At 39.2% G+C, this 15503-nt stretch overlaps 2 protein-coding genes across 2 annotated transcripts; both read left to right on the top strand.

The window, feature by feature from the left end:
* Positions 1-283: 283 nt before the first annotated feature.
* LOC126627395 (lysine-specific demethylase REF6-like) lies at positions 284-7569 on the top strand. Its single transcript, XM_050296866.1, has 7 exons — positions 284-1415; positions 1994-2072; positions 2385-2452; positions 2561-2711; positions 2985-3667; positions 4235-4870; positions 5377-7569. Exons 1-7 carry the CDS (start codon positions 536-538, stop codon positions 7281-7283), a joined length of 4404 nt encoding a protein of 1467 aa, XP_050152823.1. The 5' UTR covers positions 284-535; the 3' UTR covers positions 7284-7569.
* Positions 7570-11657: 4088 nt separating this feature from the next.
* LOC126625591 (uncharacterized) lies at positions 11658-15346 on the top strand. The gene is made up of 4 exons (XM_050294643.1): positions 11658-11920; positions 13567-13925; positions 14023-14185; positions 15327-15346. Exons 2-4 carry the CDS (start codon positions 13569-13571, stop codon positions 15344-15346), a joined length of 540 nt encoding a protein of 179 aa, XP_050150600.1. The 5' UTR covers positions 11658-11920; positions 13567-13568.
* Positions 15347-15503: the final 157 nt, after the last annotated feature.

Below are 15503 nucleotides of genomic sequence, written 5' to 3'. Positions count from 1 at the left end.
GTCACATCCAATCCAACCAACCATGATATGGTAAGAATGAAATGAAAATGCAAAAAAACGATTCTATTTTCTTTTCAAATTATCCAAACAAAAAATTCACAAAGGTCATCCTGGAAATTACCAAAAACTAAAGAAAATTGTTATTTTTACCCCAAGAGATCAATTCTCAAACTAAAAACCAAACAGAAAATTTTAAAAAATTGGTACAAGTGTAAAAAGATTGAGAAACAATGTCATTTGGGAGAGTGGGTACAAACCCAGAATACAACACCACTCACATGTCTCCCTCACACACTACTCACAGCCTCAGTTGCCTCTTCCCCTGCCCCAAATTTTCACTATTTTTTCTTCTCATTTCTCTCCTCTGTTGAATAATATAGAAAAACAGAGGAAAATACCAAGAAAAAAAACCAAATGAAGCACCGAAGAATCTGAACTCCTTTTCCTTCCGCTTCCCAATTCCCTACCCGAAATGGGGTTTTGAATCAAACCCAAATCTCAGAAATTCACACGGATTGCTTGGTTGCTTGTTTCAATGGCGGCTTCTTCTGGGTTGGTTGCAGAGGCGAACCCGGAAGTGTTTCAATGGCTCAAAACCCTACCCGTAGCTCCCGAGTACCACCCCACTTGGGCGGAGTTCCAAGATCCGATTGCCTACATTTTCAAAATCGAGAAGGAGGCTTCACAGTACGGAATCTGCAAAATCGTGCCGCCGGTGCCGCCTTCCTCAAAGAAGACCACAATTGGGAACTTGAACCGGTCTCTGGCTGCTCGGGCGGGGGTTTTGGGTTCTTCGGGCCAGAAATCCCAGCCCACATTCACTACCCGGCAGCAGCAGATCGGGTTCTGCCCTCGGAGGCCACGGCCCGTGCACCGACCCGTGTGGCAGAGCGGCGAGCACTACACTTTCCAGGAATTTGAAGCGAAAGCTAAGAGCTTTGAGAAGAGTTACTTGAGAAAATGTAGCAAGAAGGGAGGGCTTTCGCCGCTGGAAATTGAAACCCTTTACTGGAAGGCGACTGTGGATAAACCCTTTTCGGTGGAGTATGCGAACGACATGCCCGGTTCAGCTTTTGTGCCAGTGAGTGCGAGGAAAAGTAGTAGTACTAGTAAAGATGCAGGGGACAATGTGACTCTTGGTGATACTGCTTGGAATATGAGGGGGGTGTCGAGGTCAAAAGGGTCGTTATTGAGGTTTATGAAGGAGGAGATTCCGGGGGTTACTTCGCCGATGGTGTATATAGCTATGTTGTTCAGCTGGTTTGCTTGGCATGTGGAGGACCATGACTTGCACAGCTTGAATTATCTGCATATGGGAGCAGGGAAGACGTGGTATGGTGTGCCGAGGGACGCTGCGGTTGCATTCGAGGAGGTTGTTAGGGTACAGGGCTATGCAGGAGAGATCAATCCTCTTGGTGAGTTCAGGGCAATGTTGAATATTTACAGGACTGAAACAGTGGACTGTGAAACTGGCTGATCCTCTGTTTCTAATTGTGTTTTGTTTGTTTGAACTTTTTTCTGAAACTTTCATTACACCGTTTGTTTGATGTTGTTATGAAATGGTGCTGAATCTATGGGATGTTGTTCATTTAAGTTGCCTTTGTTAGGAAGTAAAGAGTGGGAAGTATTACTTGTTAAAATGGATGACTTTTACGCCGACGAGAGTGCATTCTAAGTTAGGGTTGGTGGTCTGTTATGTCTGAACTGACCTTTTGACTTGCGAGTACAGTATCAGGATATTAATTAAGGATTGCTAGAAAACTAAGAGTGGTTGATTTTGAGTATTTCTTTTGAAATTTGATGCATAGTTTTGAGAGTCAATGCTGCCCTCGTTTTGCATTCCTTTTTACAAATTTGCAGTGTTTGTTTCTTACTTCATTTTCTTTGTACACTAAGAATTGCAATGTAATGCCGTGACTTGTCATTGTAGACTTGGATTGATTTTGGATACGCTTTGAGCGACTAACCCTTATTAGAATATGTCTTCCATCAGTTACCTTTTCAACCCTTGGCGAGAAGACTACTGTGATGTCGCCTGAAGTATTTGTCAGTTCAGGAATTCCATGCTGCAGGTAACTCCTTCATCATTGTTTTGTCTACTTCTGAATGTCCTCTTGTTGCCTTTAATGCCAGTGATGCTATCGGTTATGCTTTGATTTAATTTTTGAAAGAATCATCAACGTGAACCTGTTTGATTTATGCCAACTCATATTTACCTTTGCTGTTTGATATAAGAATAGGATTTTTTTCTTCCCTGGAAAGTTATATATGCAAATTGCCAAGTTGTTCTTCGTAGAAGTCGCCTGTAGCATTCCTAGAGTACCTCGTTGTTGTGGTGTCAATGCTTCCATGTATCTCTTACACCCTTAATTTGTTTTAATCAGGCTTGTGCAAAATGCTGGGGAGTTTGTTGTGACTTTCCCAAGAGCGTATCACACTGGATTCAGTCATGGTGAGAGAGCAGTGGTCTTTAATTTATTAGAATTAAGTAATCATTGTTCTTGTCTTTGTTTTTATATAAATGAAGATAACTGTATCATTTGTTTGAAATTTTACGTAGGATTTAATTTTGCGGAGGCAGCTAACATTGCAACTCCTGAGTGGTTGAGGGTTGCAAAAGATGCTGCTATTCGACGAGCTTCAATCAATTATCCTCCAATGGTGTCTCATTTTCAGTTACTTTATGATCTTGCTTTAGCATTGTGTTCAAGGTTTGTCCGTGACCTTTATGACATCCCTTCTGCCTAATTACATAATTATATAGTCGGACACACACACACACATTAGTTGACCAATTTATTGAGTTTGAAAATAGGGATTTCAATATTTCAGGAAAAAGCACGTTTAAGAATATAAATTGGTTGAAAAACATGCCACAAAGTTTTTATAATTTATTAAATGAACTTAGATGTGTTGTAGATTCAAAAGATAAACCGGGTGGTTATGTGTAGAGATCCCTCAATTATGTAATGCTCTCCTTGCAGAATGCCTGCGCGCATAAGTTCTGAACCACGGAGTTCTCGACTGAAAGATAAGAGAAAGGGTGAAGGAGACATAGTAGTTAAAGAGCTATTTGTACAGGATGTCATTCAGAATAATGACCTGCTTCATGTTCTTGGAAAAGGGTCACCAATTGTCCTTCTACCCCAAAGTTCTTCTGACCTTTCTGTTTGTTCAAAATTACGTGTTGGTTCACAATCAAGAGTAAACCCTGGCTTTTCCCAGGGCTCATACAATCTGAAGGAAGAAATGAAATCGTCAGGTTCAGTTTCTGATGGTCTCATGATAGACGGGCAGCAGGTTAAAGGTTTCTATTCCGTGAGAGGAAAACTTGCATCTCTAAGTGAAAGTAATAATCTTCCCTCTTTAAGTGGATGTAATAATGTCTGCGGCCTGAATTTAAAGAGGTCGAACTTGAGCTGTGAAAGAGAAAGTCATGTCGAAGGGGAGGGGTTGTCAGATCAGAGACTGTTTTCTTGTGTTACATGTGGAATTTTGAGCTTTGCTTGTGTTGCTATTATTCAACCAACAGAAGAAGCAGCCAGATATCTTATGTCAGCAGATTGTAGCTTTTTTAATGATTGGGTTGTTGGATCTGGATTGGGTAGTAAGGCGTTCTCGGTTGTAACTGGAGATCCAGTTACTTCAAATAATGCTCCTTGCACAGGTTGGTTCTATTTGGATATTCTTCTTTTTTTTATCGTCTAAAATATGACCTGAAAGTAGGGCACAATTCACTTAAGGAATCATTTTTATTGTACCTACTGTTCCATGTGAACTAAGGCAAGCTCATCCGTAAGTTGTAATTTTCAATAAATTTCTGTTAGTTGAAAATTAGTGTCGATTCACAGTTAAGAGTAAAGCCTGGCTTTTCCAATGGTTTATGCAATCTCCAGGATGAAATGCCCAACTTACATTTGTTACTGTACACAACTAGGCACCCCTTATTTATCCTTTCCCCCATGACTCTTCGAAAGATGCACCAACTATTATACTCTTAAGTTGAATTACACTAAGGCAGCCATATTTGAAGTTGAATTACACTAAGGCAGGCATATTTGTTATGTTGTATCTATATCTGAGTACAATCAGTGTTGTTCAAGTTTCTGTATACACTTGACCTGCATATTATTCTGTCTCCTCTGGAGATGTCTTTCTGTATATAATGGTTCTACTTTGCCTTTTAATAGAATTCTATGTGTTGAATGTTAATTTGTTTATTTGTCAAAAACAGGATTGGAGGAAAACAATTCCCCTAATGGTTTATATGATGTGCCTGTTCACTCTGGTAATTATCAAATCCAGGTGGTTGATCAAAGAAATGAAGTGGTTTCAAATACTGAAATGCCGAGAGAGACTTCAGCTCTTGGTCTATTAGCTTTGAATTATGGAAATTCATCTGACTTGGAGGAAGATCAGGTTGAAACAGATGCTCCTGTCTGTTCTGATGAACCAAAGGTGACAAACTGTTCTTTGGAAAGTAGATATAGAGACCAAAGTGCTAGTCTTCCTTCTGGGGGTACAAGTGGGGTTCACAGTCCCTCGTCACCAGGATCTGATTGTGAGAATGAACTTCGTCTACAAAATTTTGATCACTATGCTACAGATGGACGTAAAATAGCAAATTTCAAGGATACCGGCCATCAAGACATTGACAGCTCTGCTGATTTCAGAACTAATAATTATGCTTCCACAGCAACAGGTTTTGGTAAGGCTATCGTACCAATGCAGAAAACAAACACGTCATGTCATCCAGGATGCGATGAAGACTCTTCTAGAATGCATGTCTTCTGCCTTGAGCATGCTGTAGAGGTTCAGCAGCAGCTTCGTTCAATTGGAGGTGTCCATATTTTACTCCTTTGTCATCCAGGTGCGCTGTTGCCCTAGAAAATTTGTATAATAATAGTTTTCTTCGCATATTTCTTTTATTTACTGTTCAACTCGGTTCTGTGCACTTTGACCTGTTTAGTAAATATCATTGAACACGAATATATACGAGATGGGTAGAGTTACTTTTCTAGTTTATACCGTTATCAGTTTATCAGCCACTAATGAAAATGTTTTGTTAAGTACTGTATCACTGATGTGTTAAGATGATACTGACTTCATATTCATATGTCGGCCACTATGAATCCATACCATTTCCTTTGCTTGGTGGAATTTGTTTTACGAAAAAATAGAACTGCCATGGAAAGGAAACTTAGATACATGCTATTTACAGTCTTGTTTACACCAAGAAGTTCTTCGGCTGGCTTGTTTTATTTACTTGTCTGGAACATTTCAAACTTTTAAGTAGCCAACCATTTTTATGGCTATGGCTATGGGGAAGTATTTGTCCTCTAATCATCTCTCTGATTATCAATAAAACATTTGCAGACTACCCAAGGATAGAGGATGAAGCCAAATCAATGGCAGAAGAGCTGGGAATAAGTTATCTCTGGAATGATATGGCATTCATGAATGCCACCAAGGAAGATGAGACGAGGATTAAGTTAGCTCTGGATAGCGAGGATGCCATTGCTGGGAATGGGGACTGGGCTGTAAAGTTGGGGATCAATCTCTTCTACAGTGCCAGCCTTAGCCGCTCTCATCTTTATAGTAAGCAGATGCCATACAATTCTGTTATATACAAAGCATTTGGCCGGAGCTCTCCTGCTAGTTCGCCAACAAGAATTGATGTCTATGGGAGGAGAGGTGGCAAGCCAAAAAAGGTAGTGGCAGGCAAATGGTGTGGTAAAGTATGGATGTCAAACCAAGTTCATTCTTTTCTAGTAAAAAGGGATCCTGAGGAAGAAGTAGAAGTAGCAGAAGATGAAGAAGAGCGGCCCTTCCGTGCTTGGGCAATGCCAGAAGAGGATGATGAGGTAAAATCAGAAATCACACGCAGAACTGAGAAGACAGTTAAGAAGTATGCTAGGAAGAGGAAAATGACTGCAGATACTCGGACAGCCAAGAAAGCAAAATGTTTTGAGAAAGAGGATGCAGTTTCAGATTATTCATTAGATGACAACTCTCATCAGCAGCAAAGGAGGCTTCCTAAGAGCAAGCAAGCCAAACATATTGAGAGAGGTCGAACCAAGAAAGCCAAGGGTATTGAGACAAATGATGCATTTTCAGATGATTCAATGCAAGAGGATGATTCTCATCAGCAAAATGGGAGGATTCTTCACAGCGAGCAAGTTGAGTATATTGAGAGAAGTGATGTTTCAGATGATTCTGTGGGAATTGATTCTCATCAGCAGCATAGGAGGACTGCTAAAAGTAAGCAATTCAAGCCAGTAGAAACAGATGTGGTTTCAGATGATTCGTTTGAGGGTAGTTCTCATCAGCCGCGGAGGGTCCTTAGAAGCAAGACAACTAAATGCACTGGGAGAGAAAATTTGATTTCGGAGGATGTTCGCGGGTTTAGTTCTCATCAGCAACGAAGGAGCATTTCTAGAAGCAAGCAGGCCAGAGCCAGATTCATGGAGAGAGAAGATACCTCTCTGGACGAAACACCGGAAGATACTTCTCAGCAGCATAAGAGAAATCTTCGAAACAAGCAAACCAAACCAGAGACCCGTGGGAAAATGAGACAAGAAACCTCTCGCCAAGTGAAACAAGGAACTGCTCCTCTTGTGAAACAAGGTACTCGCACTCTGAGAAATCAACAAACCCCTCAGCAAACGAAGAAGCAGACACCTAGGCTCCGAAATAATCAATCTGAGCAGAATAATCAGTCTGAGCAGAACAGCTTTGATTTATATGCTGAAGATGAGACAGAAGGTGGGCCTAGCACGCGCCTTAGAAAAAGAGCTCCTAAGCCCTCAAAAGTCCCTGGAACCAAATCAAAAGAGCAGCAACAAACTGCTAGGAAAAAGGCAAAGAATGCTTCAGCAGGGAAGACTCAGGCTGGCCGAAATGAAACAAAGAGGGAAGAGGATGGAGAATTCGTGTGTGATCTTGAGGGGTGTACCATGAGTTTTGCCTCGAGGCATGAGCTTTCCCTCCACAAAAGAAACATATGTCCAGTCAAGGGGTGCGGAAAGAAATTCTTCTCGCACAAGTATCTGGTGCAACATCGCCGAGTTCACACAGATGATCGCCCCCTTCGGTGTCCTTGGAAGGGCTGCAAGATGACATTCAAGTGGGCATGGTCTCGCACCGAGCACATTAGGGTTCACACAGGTGCTCGTCCCTATGTATGCGCTGAACCAGGGTGTGCACAGACCTTCCGATTTGTGTCAGATTTCAGCCGTCATAAGCGTAAGACCGGGCATTCAGCGAAGAAGAGTAAGAAGTGACTTGATGATGGAAAACAGATGTAATGATGTAACTTGACTAATGAATCTGTTGTTTCTATTGACAAATTAGGGTTGGTAGGAGAGAAGGATAGGGCTAGGGTTTCCAGTGTAATTGTAATTCAGAGTAACCATTGATTCTGATTTCCCTTGGGCCTTCATTTGGTCCATCCATTTGCTTCAACAAAGACGCTTGGAGATTAAGCACATCTTCTCTGAAGAGGGTCACATGCTAATCCTGTTTTAGTTGAATTTTCAAATGCTAATCTCATTCATTTGGATCTTGTTAGACTTGCCTCTTTGCGGTTACTGCTCATGAATAACATGTTCAGTAAGTTAATGCCCGCATATGTTTCCGAATAATCGAACATGACATGTTATGTTGTTAGACTCCTGGTGCCAGACTTCTGGTGCCATTCCATGTTACGTTGTTCGACTACTAGATATAAATCATGGTATGTTTCATGATTCCTTGTTAGACCGATCCATGGTTCGTGGATAGAACACGCGTGCTACTCTGTAGTAGTAGTTCAGCTGCTTTGTTTCCTTTATTTCAGTCGTAGATGAGTATTTATTACTAACTGTAGATCAACTGGGCTCGACAGTGCATTTACGGTCAACAATTTTGTTCAATCGTACTCGTTTATACGATTGATTGATTGTTGATCTAGATGTAAGTGCGTTTTTTACAATACATATACGAATATCAATCGACCACCACCACCAGCACATGATTGCGGTTGGCCGGTGGAAAAAATTCTTTTCATAAACTGTCTGTGTAGGACAAACCAAAACAGATCATTTCATTTCATCTCATGTCAAATGAAGAATCTCATCTCATGCGACGTGTGATATTGAATCATCTATTGATAACGAGACGTTTACAGTGAGAAGTATAGCAGTCTAATCCCCTGATAAACGACATGTCGGCTCGGCCAGCATATGAACAAAAAGCCAAAAATTTAAAAAAAAAAAAGGAAAAAAATACGTCTTATTTAAAAAACAATAGATACCATTCATTGCATTTGGGTGTTCCCACCAACCAACCAACTAAAAAGCGTTTTTATTGAAAATTTTGTCGGTGTATTCAGAATACAGTTACATATATTATCAACATAAGAGAAATATATGGTTCAGTGTTGTTATTAAATTTTGGTGTAGAATTTTCTATTTTATTTATATTATAATATGTATACTATTTTCTTTATTTGCATAACAAGACATTTTCTACGAGTGAAAACTATCTGTTTTTCGTTTTTTAATCATGTGCTTTGTACGCCAAATATTTAAAATTATGGATCAAATCACATAACACAAATAAGATATCAAATATACACCAACCTGTCATATTGTGCTAATTTATATGGATGGTGTATATTGACACTTTGACGACCGTGCCGATTATACAATACTAAGTAAAAAAAACTTACTCACATCTTTGTACATTGGCACAAGAAGCCACAATACCAATATATGCCCATATCATGTAAATTTCTCTCAAATAAAAAGAAGAGTGATGTTATTCTTATTCCAATGTCTTATCTTTCCGCCCACATTTTAATGAATTTTTTAATTACAAATTTGTCCATTTACAAAAAGACTGATAAGGACATTAATTATCTTGTTTTGCTTAATTTAAAAAAATAATAAAAAAAGTTGGGCATGGGAGACGATTTGTCTATTTTAAACCCTAACTCGTATTTTCATTTCCTTTCATTCAGAGAAAGTAAAAAAATATCAATGAACTTAGAAGATGACTTTTTTATTGAACATGTGGAAGATGACGTTTCTACGGAAGAGGTAGAAGATTATGTTTCCAATTAAAAAGGTAGAAGAATAATTTGTGTGTATGTCATTTAAATTTGTCGTTGTCGAATTCTTTTGAATTTGGATACCTTTGTCGTTTCCATTTGAATTTGCAGACCTTAAGGGCACGTTTGTTTGACAGGATTAGTAAGGCTTGGACTGGACAGGACTATAGTCCTGTGTTTGGTGTGCAACCGGATTAGCTTTAATGAGCTTAAGCCGGACTCGGTCGGACTAAAGACCTCCTTAGGTGGTCTTCGTGAGCAACCCCAAAACCCAGCGGATTCGTAAGCCAGAGCAAATCGAGAGAGTTTCTGCCTTCCCTTTGTCCCTTCGTCCCTTCCTCCTGTCTTCCCTCGTCCTCATCTCTACGTTCCCTCTCATTTTCGTTGCCGTGCTCTCTCATCTTCTTCCTCCTCACCCTCCTCTGAGCGCCTTCTTGTCTCTGCATCTGCTCGCCTCATCTGAGTTGTATGGTAAACTTCGATTCTTCTATTAATTGCATGTATTTGTGTTGTAGAAGGTAATTTTACTGAGTTTTATGTGATTTGATTGTTTTGGGTTTGATAATTTTTGAATCATAGAGATCTGCACTTGAATAAATTAGGGTTTTGATATTTAGGTGAAATTGAAATTAGGATTTGGGCTTTTCATAAGATGAGATGGAACTTGGGAATTTAGGATGTCAATGTTGTAAAACTTGGAAGTCCTACCCACATGTTGTTTTCGATTTTTAAAAATTGGGGTTTCAACAATGGGAGTACTTTGTGCTTGTGTGTGTGTGTCTGCGTGTGTAGTGTATGTAGTGTGTGTGTAGTGTATGTAGTGTGTGTATGGATGTACTGTGTTTGCAGTGTGTATGTATGCAGGGTGTATGCAGTGTGTGTGTACTTGCAGGGTGTGTGTGTAGTGTATGTAGTGTATGTAGTGTGTGTATGTATGTACTGTGTTTGCAATGTGTATGTATGCAGTGTGTGTGTAGTGTATGTAGTGTGTGTGTAGTGTATGTAGTGTGTGTGTAGTGTATGTAGTGTGTGTATATGTGTAGTGTTTGCAGTGTGTATGTATGCAGTGTGTGTGTGTGTAATGTGTTTGCAGTGTGTATGTATGCAGGGTGTATGCAGTGTGTGTGTACTTGCAGGGTGTGTGTGTAGTGTATGCAGTGTGTGTGTGTAGTGTATGTAGTGTATGTAGTGTGTGTATGTATGTACTGTGTTTGCAGTGTGTATGTATGCAGTGTGTGTGTGTAGTGTATGTAGTGTGTGTGTAGTGTATGTAGTGTGTGTATATGTGTAGTGTTTGCAGTGTGTATGTATGCAGTGTGTGTGTGTAGTGTGTTTGCAGTGTGTATGTATGCAGGGTGTATGCAGTGTGTGTGTACTTGCAGGGTGTGTGTGTAGTGTATGCAGTGTGTGTGTGTAGTGTATGTAGTGTGTGTATGTATGTACTGTGTTTGCAGTGTGTATGTATGCAGTGTGTGTGTGTAGTGTATGTAGTGTGTGTGTAGTGTATGTAGTGTGTGTATGTATGTACTGTGTTTGCAGTGTGTATGTATATGCAGTGTGTGTGTATGCACTGTGTGTGTGCAGTGTGTGTGTGTATGCAGTGTGTGTGTATGTGCAGTGTGTGTGTGTGTATGTATGCAGTATGTATGCAGTGTGTGTATGTATGCAGTGTGCAGTGTGTGTGCAGTGTGTGTGTGTATGCAGTGTGTGTGTGAGTGTGTATGCAGTGTGTGTGTGTGTGTATGTATGCGGTATGTATGCAGTGTGTGTGTGTGTGCAGTGTGTGTGTGTGTGCAGTGTGTGTATGAGTATGTATGCAGTGTGTGTGTGTGTAGTGTATGTATGCAGTGTGTGTGTGTGCAGTGTGTGTATGAGTATGAGTATGTATGCAGTGTGTGTGTGTGCAGTGTGTGTGTGAGTGTGTATGCAGTGTGTGTGTGTGTGTATGTATGCGGTATGTATGCAGTGTGTGTGTATGTGTGCAGTGTGTGTGTGTGTGTGCAGTGTGTGTATGAGTATGTATGCAGTGTGTGTGTGTGTAGTGTATGTATGCAGTGTGTGTGTGTGCAGTGTGTGTATGAGTATGAGTATGTATGTATGCAGTGTGTGCAGTGTGTGTATGAGTATGAGTATATATGCAGTGTGTGTGTGTATGCAGTGTGTGTGTATGTATGTATGCAGTGTGTGTGTGTACGCAGTGTGTGTGTGTGTATGTATGCAGTATGTATGCAGTGTGCAGTGTGTGTGCAGTGTGTGTGTATGCAGTGTGTGTGTGTGTGTGCGCGTGTGTGTGTGTGTGAGTATAAAAACAGAGTGTGTGTGTGAGGGTAAGAGTGTGTTGCACTCTGTCCCCGTGTGTGTGTGTGTGTGACTGTGCAGTGTGTGAGTGTGAGTGTAAGTGTGAGTGTGAGTGTGTGTGAGTGCGAGTGTAAGTGTGAGTGTGAGTGTGTGTGAGTGTGAGTGTGTGTGCAGTGTGTGTGTGTATGCAGTGTGTGTGTGTGCAGTGTGTGTATGTATGTATGCAATGTGTGTGTGTGCAGTGTGTGTGTGTGTGTATGTATGCAGTATGTATGCAGTGTGCAGTGTGTGTGCAGTGTGTGTGTATGTCCGTGTGTGTGTGTTAGTGTGAGTGTGAGTGTGAGTATGTATGTGTATTTTGCACATTTGTCCATGAGTGTGTGTGTATGTACTTGGTTTATAACCATGATATTACAATGTGAATGTTTTGTATGGTGTGGGGTTGATGCTGAATTGCAATTTTTTGTGGTTGTTTGTTGCAGAGAAGAGGAGCATAAACAGAAGGCTAAGGCTAAGGCTACTGCATTACAGGTGTCCTTTAATTTCCCTCTTCACATGCAATGCCTAGGAATGATAGCAATCCTCATACTATTGTTTTTTTTTTTGTTTGGATAGATATGGATCGAAGGAAGCTTTTATTGATCTTATTGTTAGAGATGTCTTATTTGGAGACAATTTGTATTTGTACGATTCTTGTGGTGATGATGCTACGTGGCAAACAGAGACATGTTGAACGACCCACATTGACTAACCGTTCACTTATTAGACGAGAGATTAGTTTGTGTTATCTGAATGGTATAATAGGGAATTCTGATACTGAATGTGTCAACGAATTAAGAATGGATAGAAGGACTTTTGGCATATTATGCGACTTACTTCGTCAAGATGGGAGGGTAAAAACTGATGGTTTAGTGTCTGTAGAGGAACATGTGTGTATGACTTTACAAATATTAGCACATCATACTAAGAATCGTAGTGTTGGCGGTAGATTTTATAGGTCGGGAGAGACTATAAGTAGGTATTTCAATAGCGTATTGCAAGGAATTTTGCGATTACAAGGTATCCTACTAAAAGTCCCCTAGCTTGTGCCTATTGATTCTACAGATCCTAGGTGGCGATGTTTTAAGGTATGATGAGAATTTTTTTTCATTTTCCCTAAGCTTTAACTCTTCATTCCCTTTGTATAAATTAACAAAAACTTTTTTATTTTTTATTTTTAAGAATTGCTTGGGAGCATTGGATGGAACACACATTGATGTGCATGTACCTGAAATTGACAAACCAAGATACCGAACAAGAAAGGGTCGAGTCGCAACTAATGTGTTAGGTGTGTGTTCAGGAGATATGCAGTTCATATATGTGTTTTCGGGGTGGGAGGGTTCCGCATCAGACTCTAGAGTGCTACATGATGCAATTAGTAGGCCTAATGGTTTTAAGGTACCAGCGGGTAAGACTATTACTTAGTCTCAACTTTGTAAGTTAGGTTTAGTTCTGTTTGTCAACTACAAAACACTAATAAAGTCTGTTTTTTTTTTCATTAGGTTGTTATTATCTTGTAGATGGTGGTTATACAAATGGTGAAGGATTCCTTGCACCCTATAGAGGAATACCTTATCATTTATCTAAATGGGAGGGACGAACACCTTCTAATAAGGAAGAATATTTTAACATGAAGCATTCTAAGGCAAGGAATGTAATTGAACGCTGTTTTGGCTTGCTAAAAGGAAGATGGTCGATACTAAGGAGTCCATCTTTCTATCCGATAAGGACACAAGGTCGAATAATTACCGCTTGTTGCCTACTACACAATCTTATTAGGCAAGAGATGTCTGTAGATCCAATGGAGAATTTGCCAATAATAGAAGATGGACAAAATACAGAAGAAGGTGAATATGTTGGTAGTGTTCAAACATCGGACCAGTGGACTGCAATGAGGAATGATATGGCTCAGGAAATGTATAATGAGTGGAGAGCAATTAGGAACCAGCAACCGAACTAGCTATATGTGTTAATGATAACATTTTATTTTAGTATTTCTTTTTATCATGCATTTGTTAGATATTAGCACAATGATTGGATGGTATGCAAATTAATTGGATATTATGCAAGTTGATTGGATATTATGCAAATTGATTATTTGTATGGTATTTTCCTTCATTAAAATATTTTTTGTTTAGGTATGGATAACGAAATTTTTTTGAATGCTACTCAAGAGCCAAAAGGAAGAAGGCGTAAATGGGAAGCATTTGAGGAAGAAGTATTACTCGGAGTTCTTGAGGATTTTGTTGCTCGGAAGCAACGGTGTGACACCGGTGCTTTCAAACAAGGTACTTTGGTTGAAATAGCAAAAGCTGTCAATGTTTTATGTCCTCATTCAAATATAAAGGCAAATCCACATATTGAGTCCAAGTTGAAGAAATGGAAAAAAACATATAGTATGGTCGTTGACATGATAAACACAAGTGGATTTGCATGGAATGATGTCAAAAAGTGCGTTGAAGTTGACAGTGATGACGCATGGCAAACTTATGTGCAGGTTCATATCCTATTTTATTTATGCATTAGTTATATTCTTGCTGCTATATTTGTTATGCATGCTAAATTTTAGTTTTGCTATGTTGATATAATCTTAGAGAAATAAAGAAGCCGATGGATGGAGAAGCAAACCTTTTCCACTGTTTGATAGATTTGCATATATATTTGGAAAAGATCGGGCTACGGGTAATGTAGCCGAAACCCCTGCTCAAATGGTGGAGGAACAAAGTCATGATCATGTTGGTGAAAGTGATATTGAAGGTGATAATTTTGTTTCTTCAATGAACCAATAAAGCCAACAAAGCACCCCATCTGAAAATAGCCAAAGAAAGAGGAAAAGAGCTGTGGGAAGTTCAAGTGATGGAACCGAGGCAATTATCAGTGGACTGAAAGATTTTTATGTTGAAAGTGGGAAGATGATGCAAATGGTAACTGAAGCTTTAGTTCAAGGTACTGCAGATCATACTGACATAGCTAATGAACTTGAAGCAATGGGTCTCTCTCCTATGGATCAAATTGATGCATTGTCTCTTATTTTGGATAAACCAAAAAATGTGGGAGTGTTCAGGGCAATCAAACCGGAACTCAAGAAAGTGTTCGTCCAAAGGCTTTTAAGCGACAACGCAAGCGGATGAGGATTTTGGCTAATGTTAACATGGATGTATTTTATTAATGTTAACATGGATGTATTTTATTAATCATACAATCTTATGTTATGACTTATAACTTAGCTTTGCACTAGTATTTTGGCTTATGTTAACTAGCCATTTTGTAAATTATGGAGATCTATTTTGGCTAATGTTAACTAATGTTAACTAGGATTTTCTAAATTATGGAGATCTTATGTACTTGTATTTGTTGAAGTTACATGTATTGGCCACTATTATTTTTCTTCTGTTGGGTGATAGAGTTTAAATCAAGCTACATTTGCAAATTAAACCCAATTCTATTAGTAGGTAATAGAAACAAAACAATTGTCAATTTTTTTTAAGATTCATAATATACATGGTAAAAATATGCTCAAATTAACCCATATCATGAGATTTGTAGCTTTACTCTATTACACAATAACAAAAATTTGTAGTCCTAGTCTAAGCAAACACAAATCTGGTGAACAGTACTGTTTTTCTTATCCTGCTTCTTAGTCCGAGACTGCACCAAACGCTTCACTAAGTTAGTCCAGCTTAGTCCAGTCTAAGCCAGTCCAGCTTAGTCCCGGCAGCTAGTCCAGTCCGAGACAGTCAGGCGCAACAAACGCACCCTAATGGTTTTCATTTACATATTATTTGTTATATTTTTTAAGAGACAATTTTATAATTTCATATGTATGTATATATTAAAGGTTATTTTGGGAATAATAGTTGGTGGGGAAATAACATTTTAATTTTTTTAACTTTTTAAGGTGGTGAGATTATAATGTGAGTGAGAAAATAAGACAATGAAGTGAGTCTAATAACTCTAAAAAAGAATAAACTATATTATTTGTTACTATTATAATACGTAAAATTATACACCAGATAACGTCAATTATTCCGTATGCACATTAAAAACTTATTAAAAAAAAGAAAGAAAAAAAAAT

Source organism: Malus sylvestris, chromosome 6, assembly GCF_916048215.2.
Source record: "Malus sylvestris chromosome 6, drMalSylv7.2, whole genome shotgun sequence".
Lineage (NCBI taxonomy): Eukaryota > Viridiplantae > Streptophyta > Magnoliopsida > Rosales > Rosaceae > Malus > Malus sylvestris.
This window is presented reverse-complemented; position numbering and strand designations above follow the sequence as displayed.

Excerpts from the sequence above, each read along its gene's own strand:
- LOC126627395 (XM_050296866.1), top strand. The coding sequence starts at position 536 with ATGGCGGCTTCTTCTGGGTTGGTTGCAGAGGCGAACCCGGAAGTGTTT. Across the intron at positions 1,416-1,993 it reads AGGAGAGATCAATCCTCTTG|TTACCTTTTCAACCCTTGGC; the intron begins GTGAGTTCAGGG and ends GTCTTCCATCAG. Across the intron at positions 2,453-2,560 it reads TCACACTGGATTCAGTCATG|GATTTAATTTTGCGGAGGCA; the intron begins GTGAGAGAGCAG and ends AATTTTACGTAG.
- LOC126625591 (XM_050294643.1), top strand. The coding sequence starts at position 13,569 with ATGGATAACGAAATTTTTTTGAATGCTACTCAAGAGCCAAAAGGAAGA. Across the intron at positions 13,926-14,022 it reads CATGGCAAACTTATGTGCAG|AGAAATAAAGAAGCCGATGG; the intron begins GTTCATATCCTA and ends ATATAATCTTAG. Across the intron at positions 14,186-15,326 it reads TGGTGAAAGTGATATTGAAG|GTGGTGAGATTATAATGTGA; the intron begins GTGATAATTTTG and ends TAACTTTTTAAG.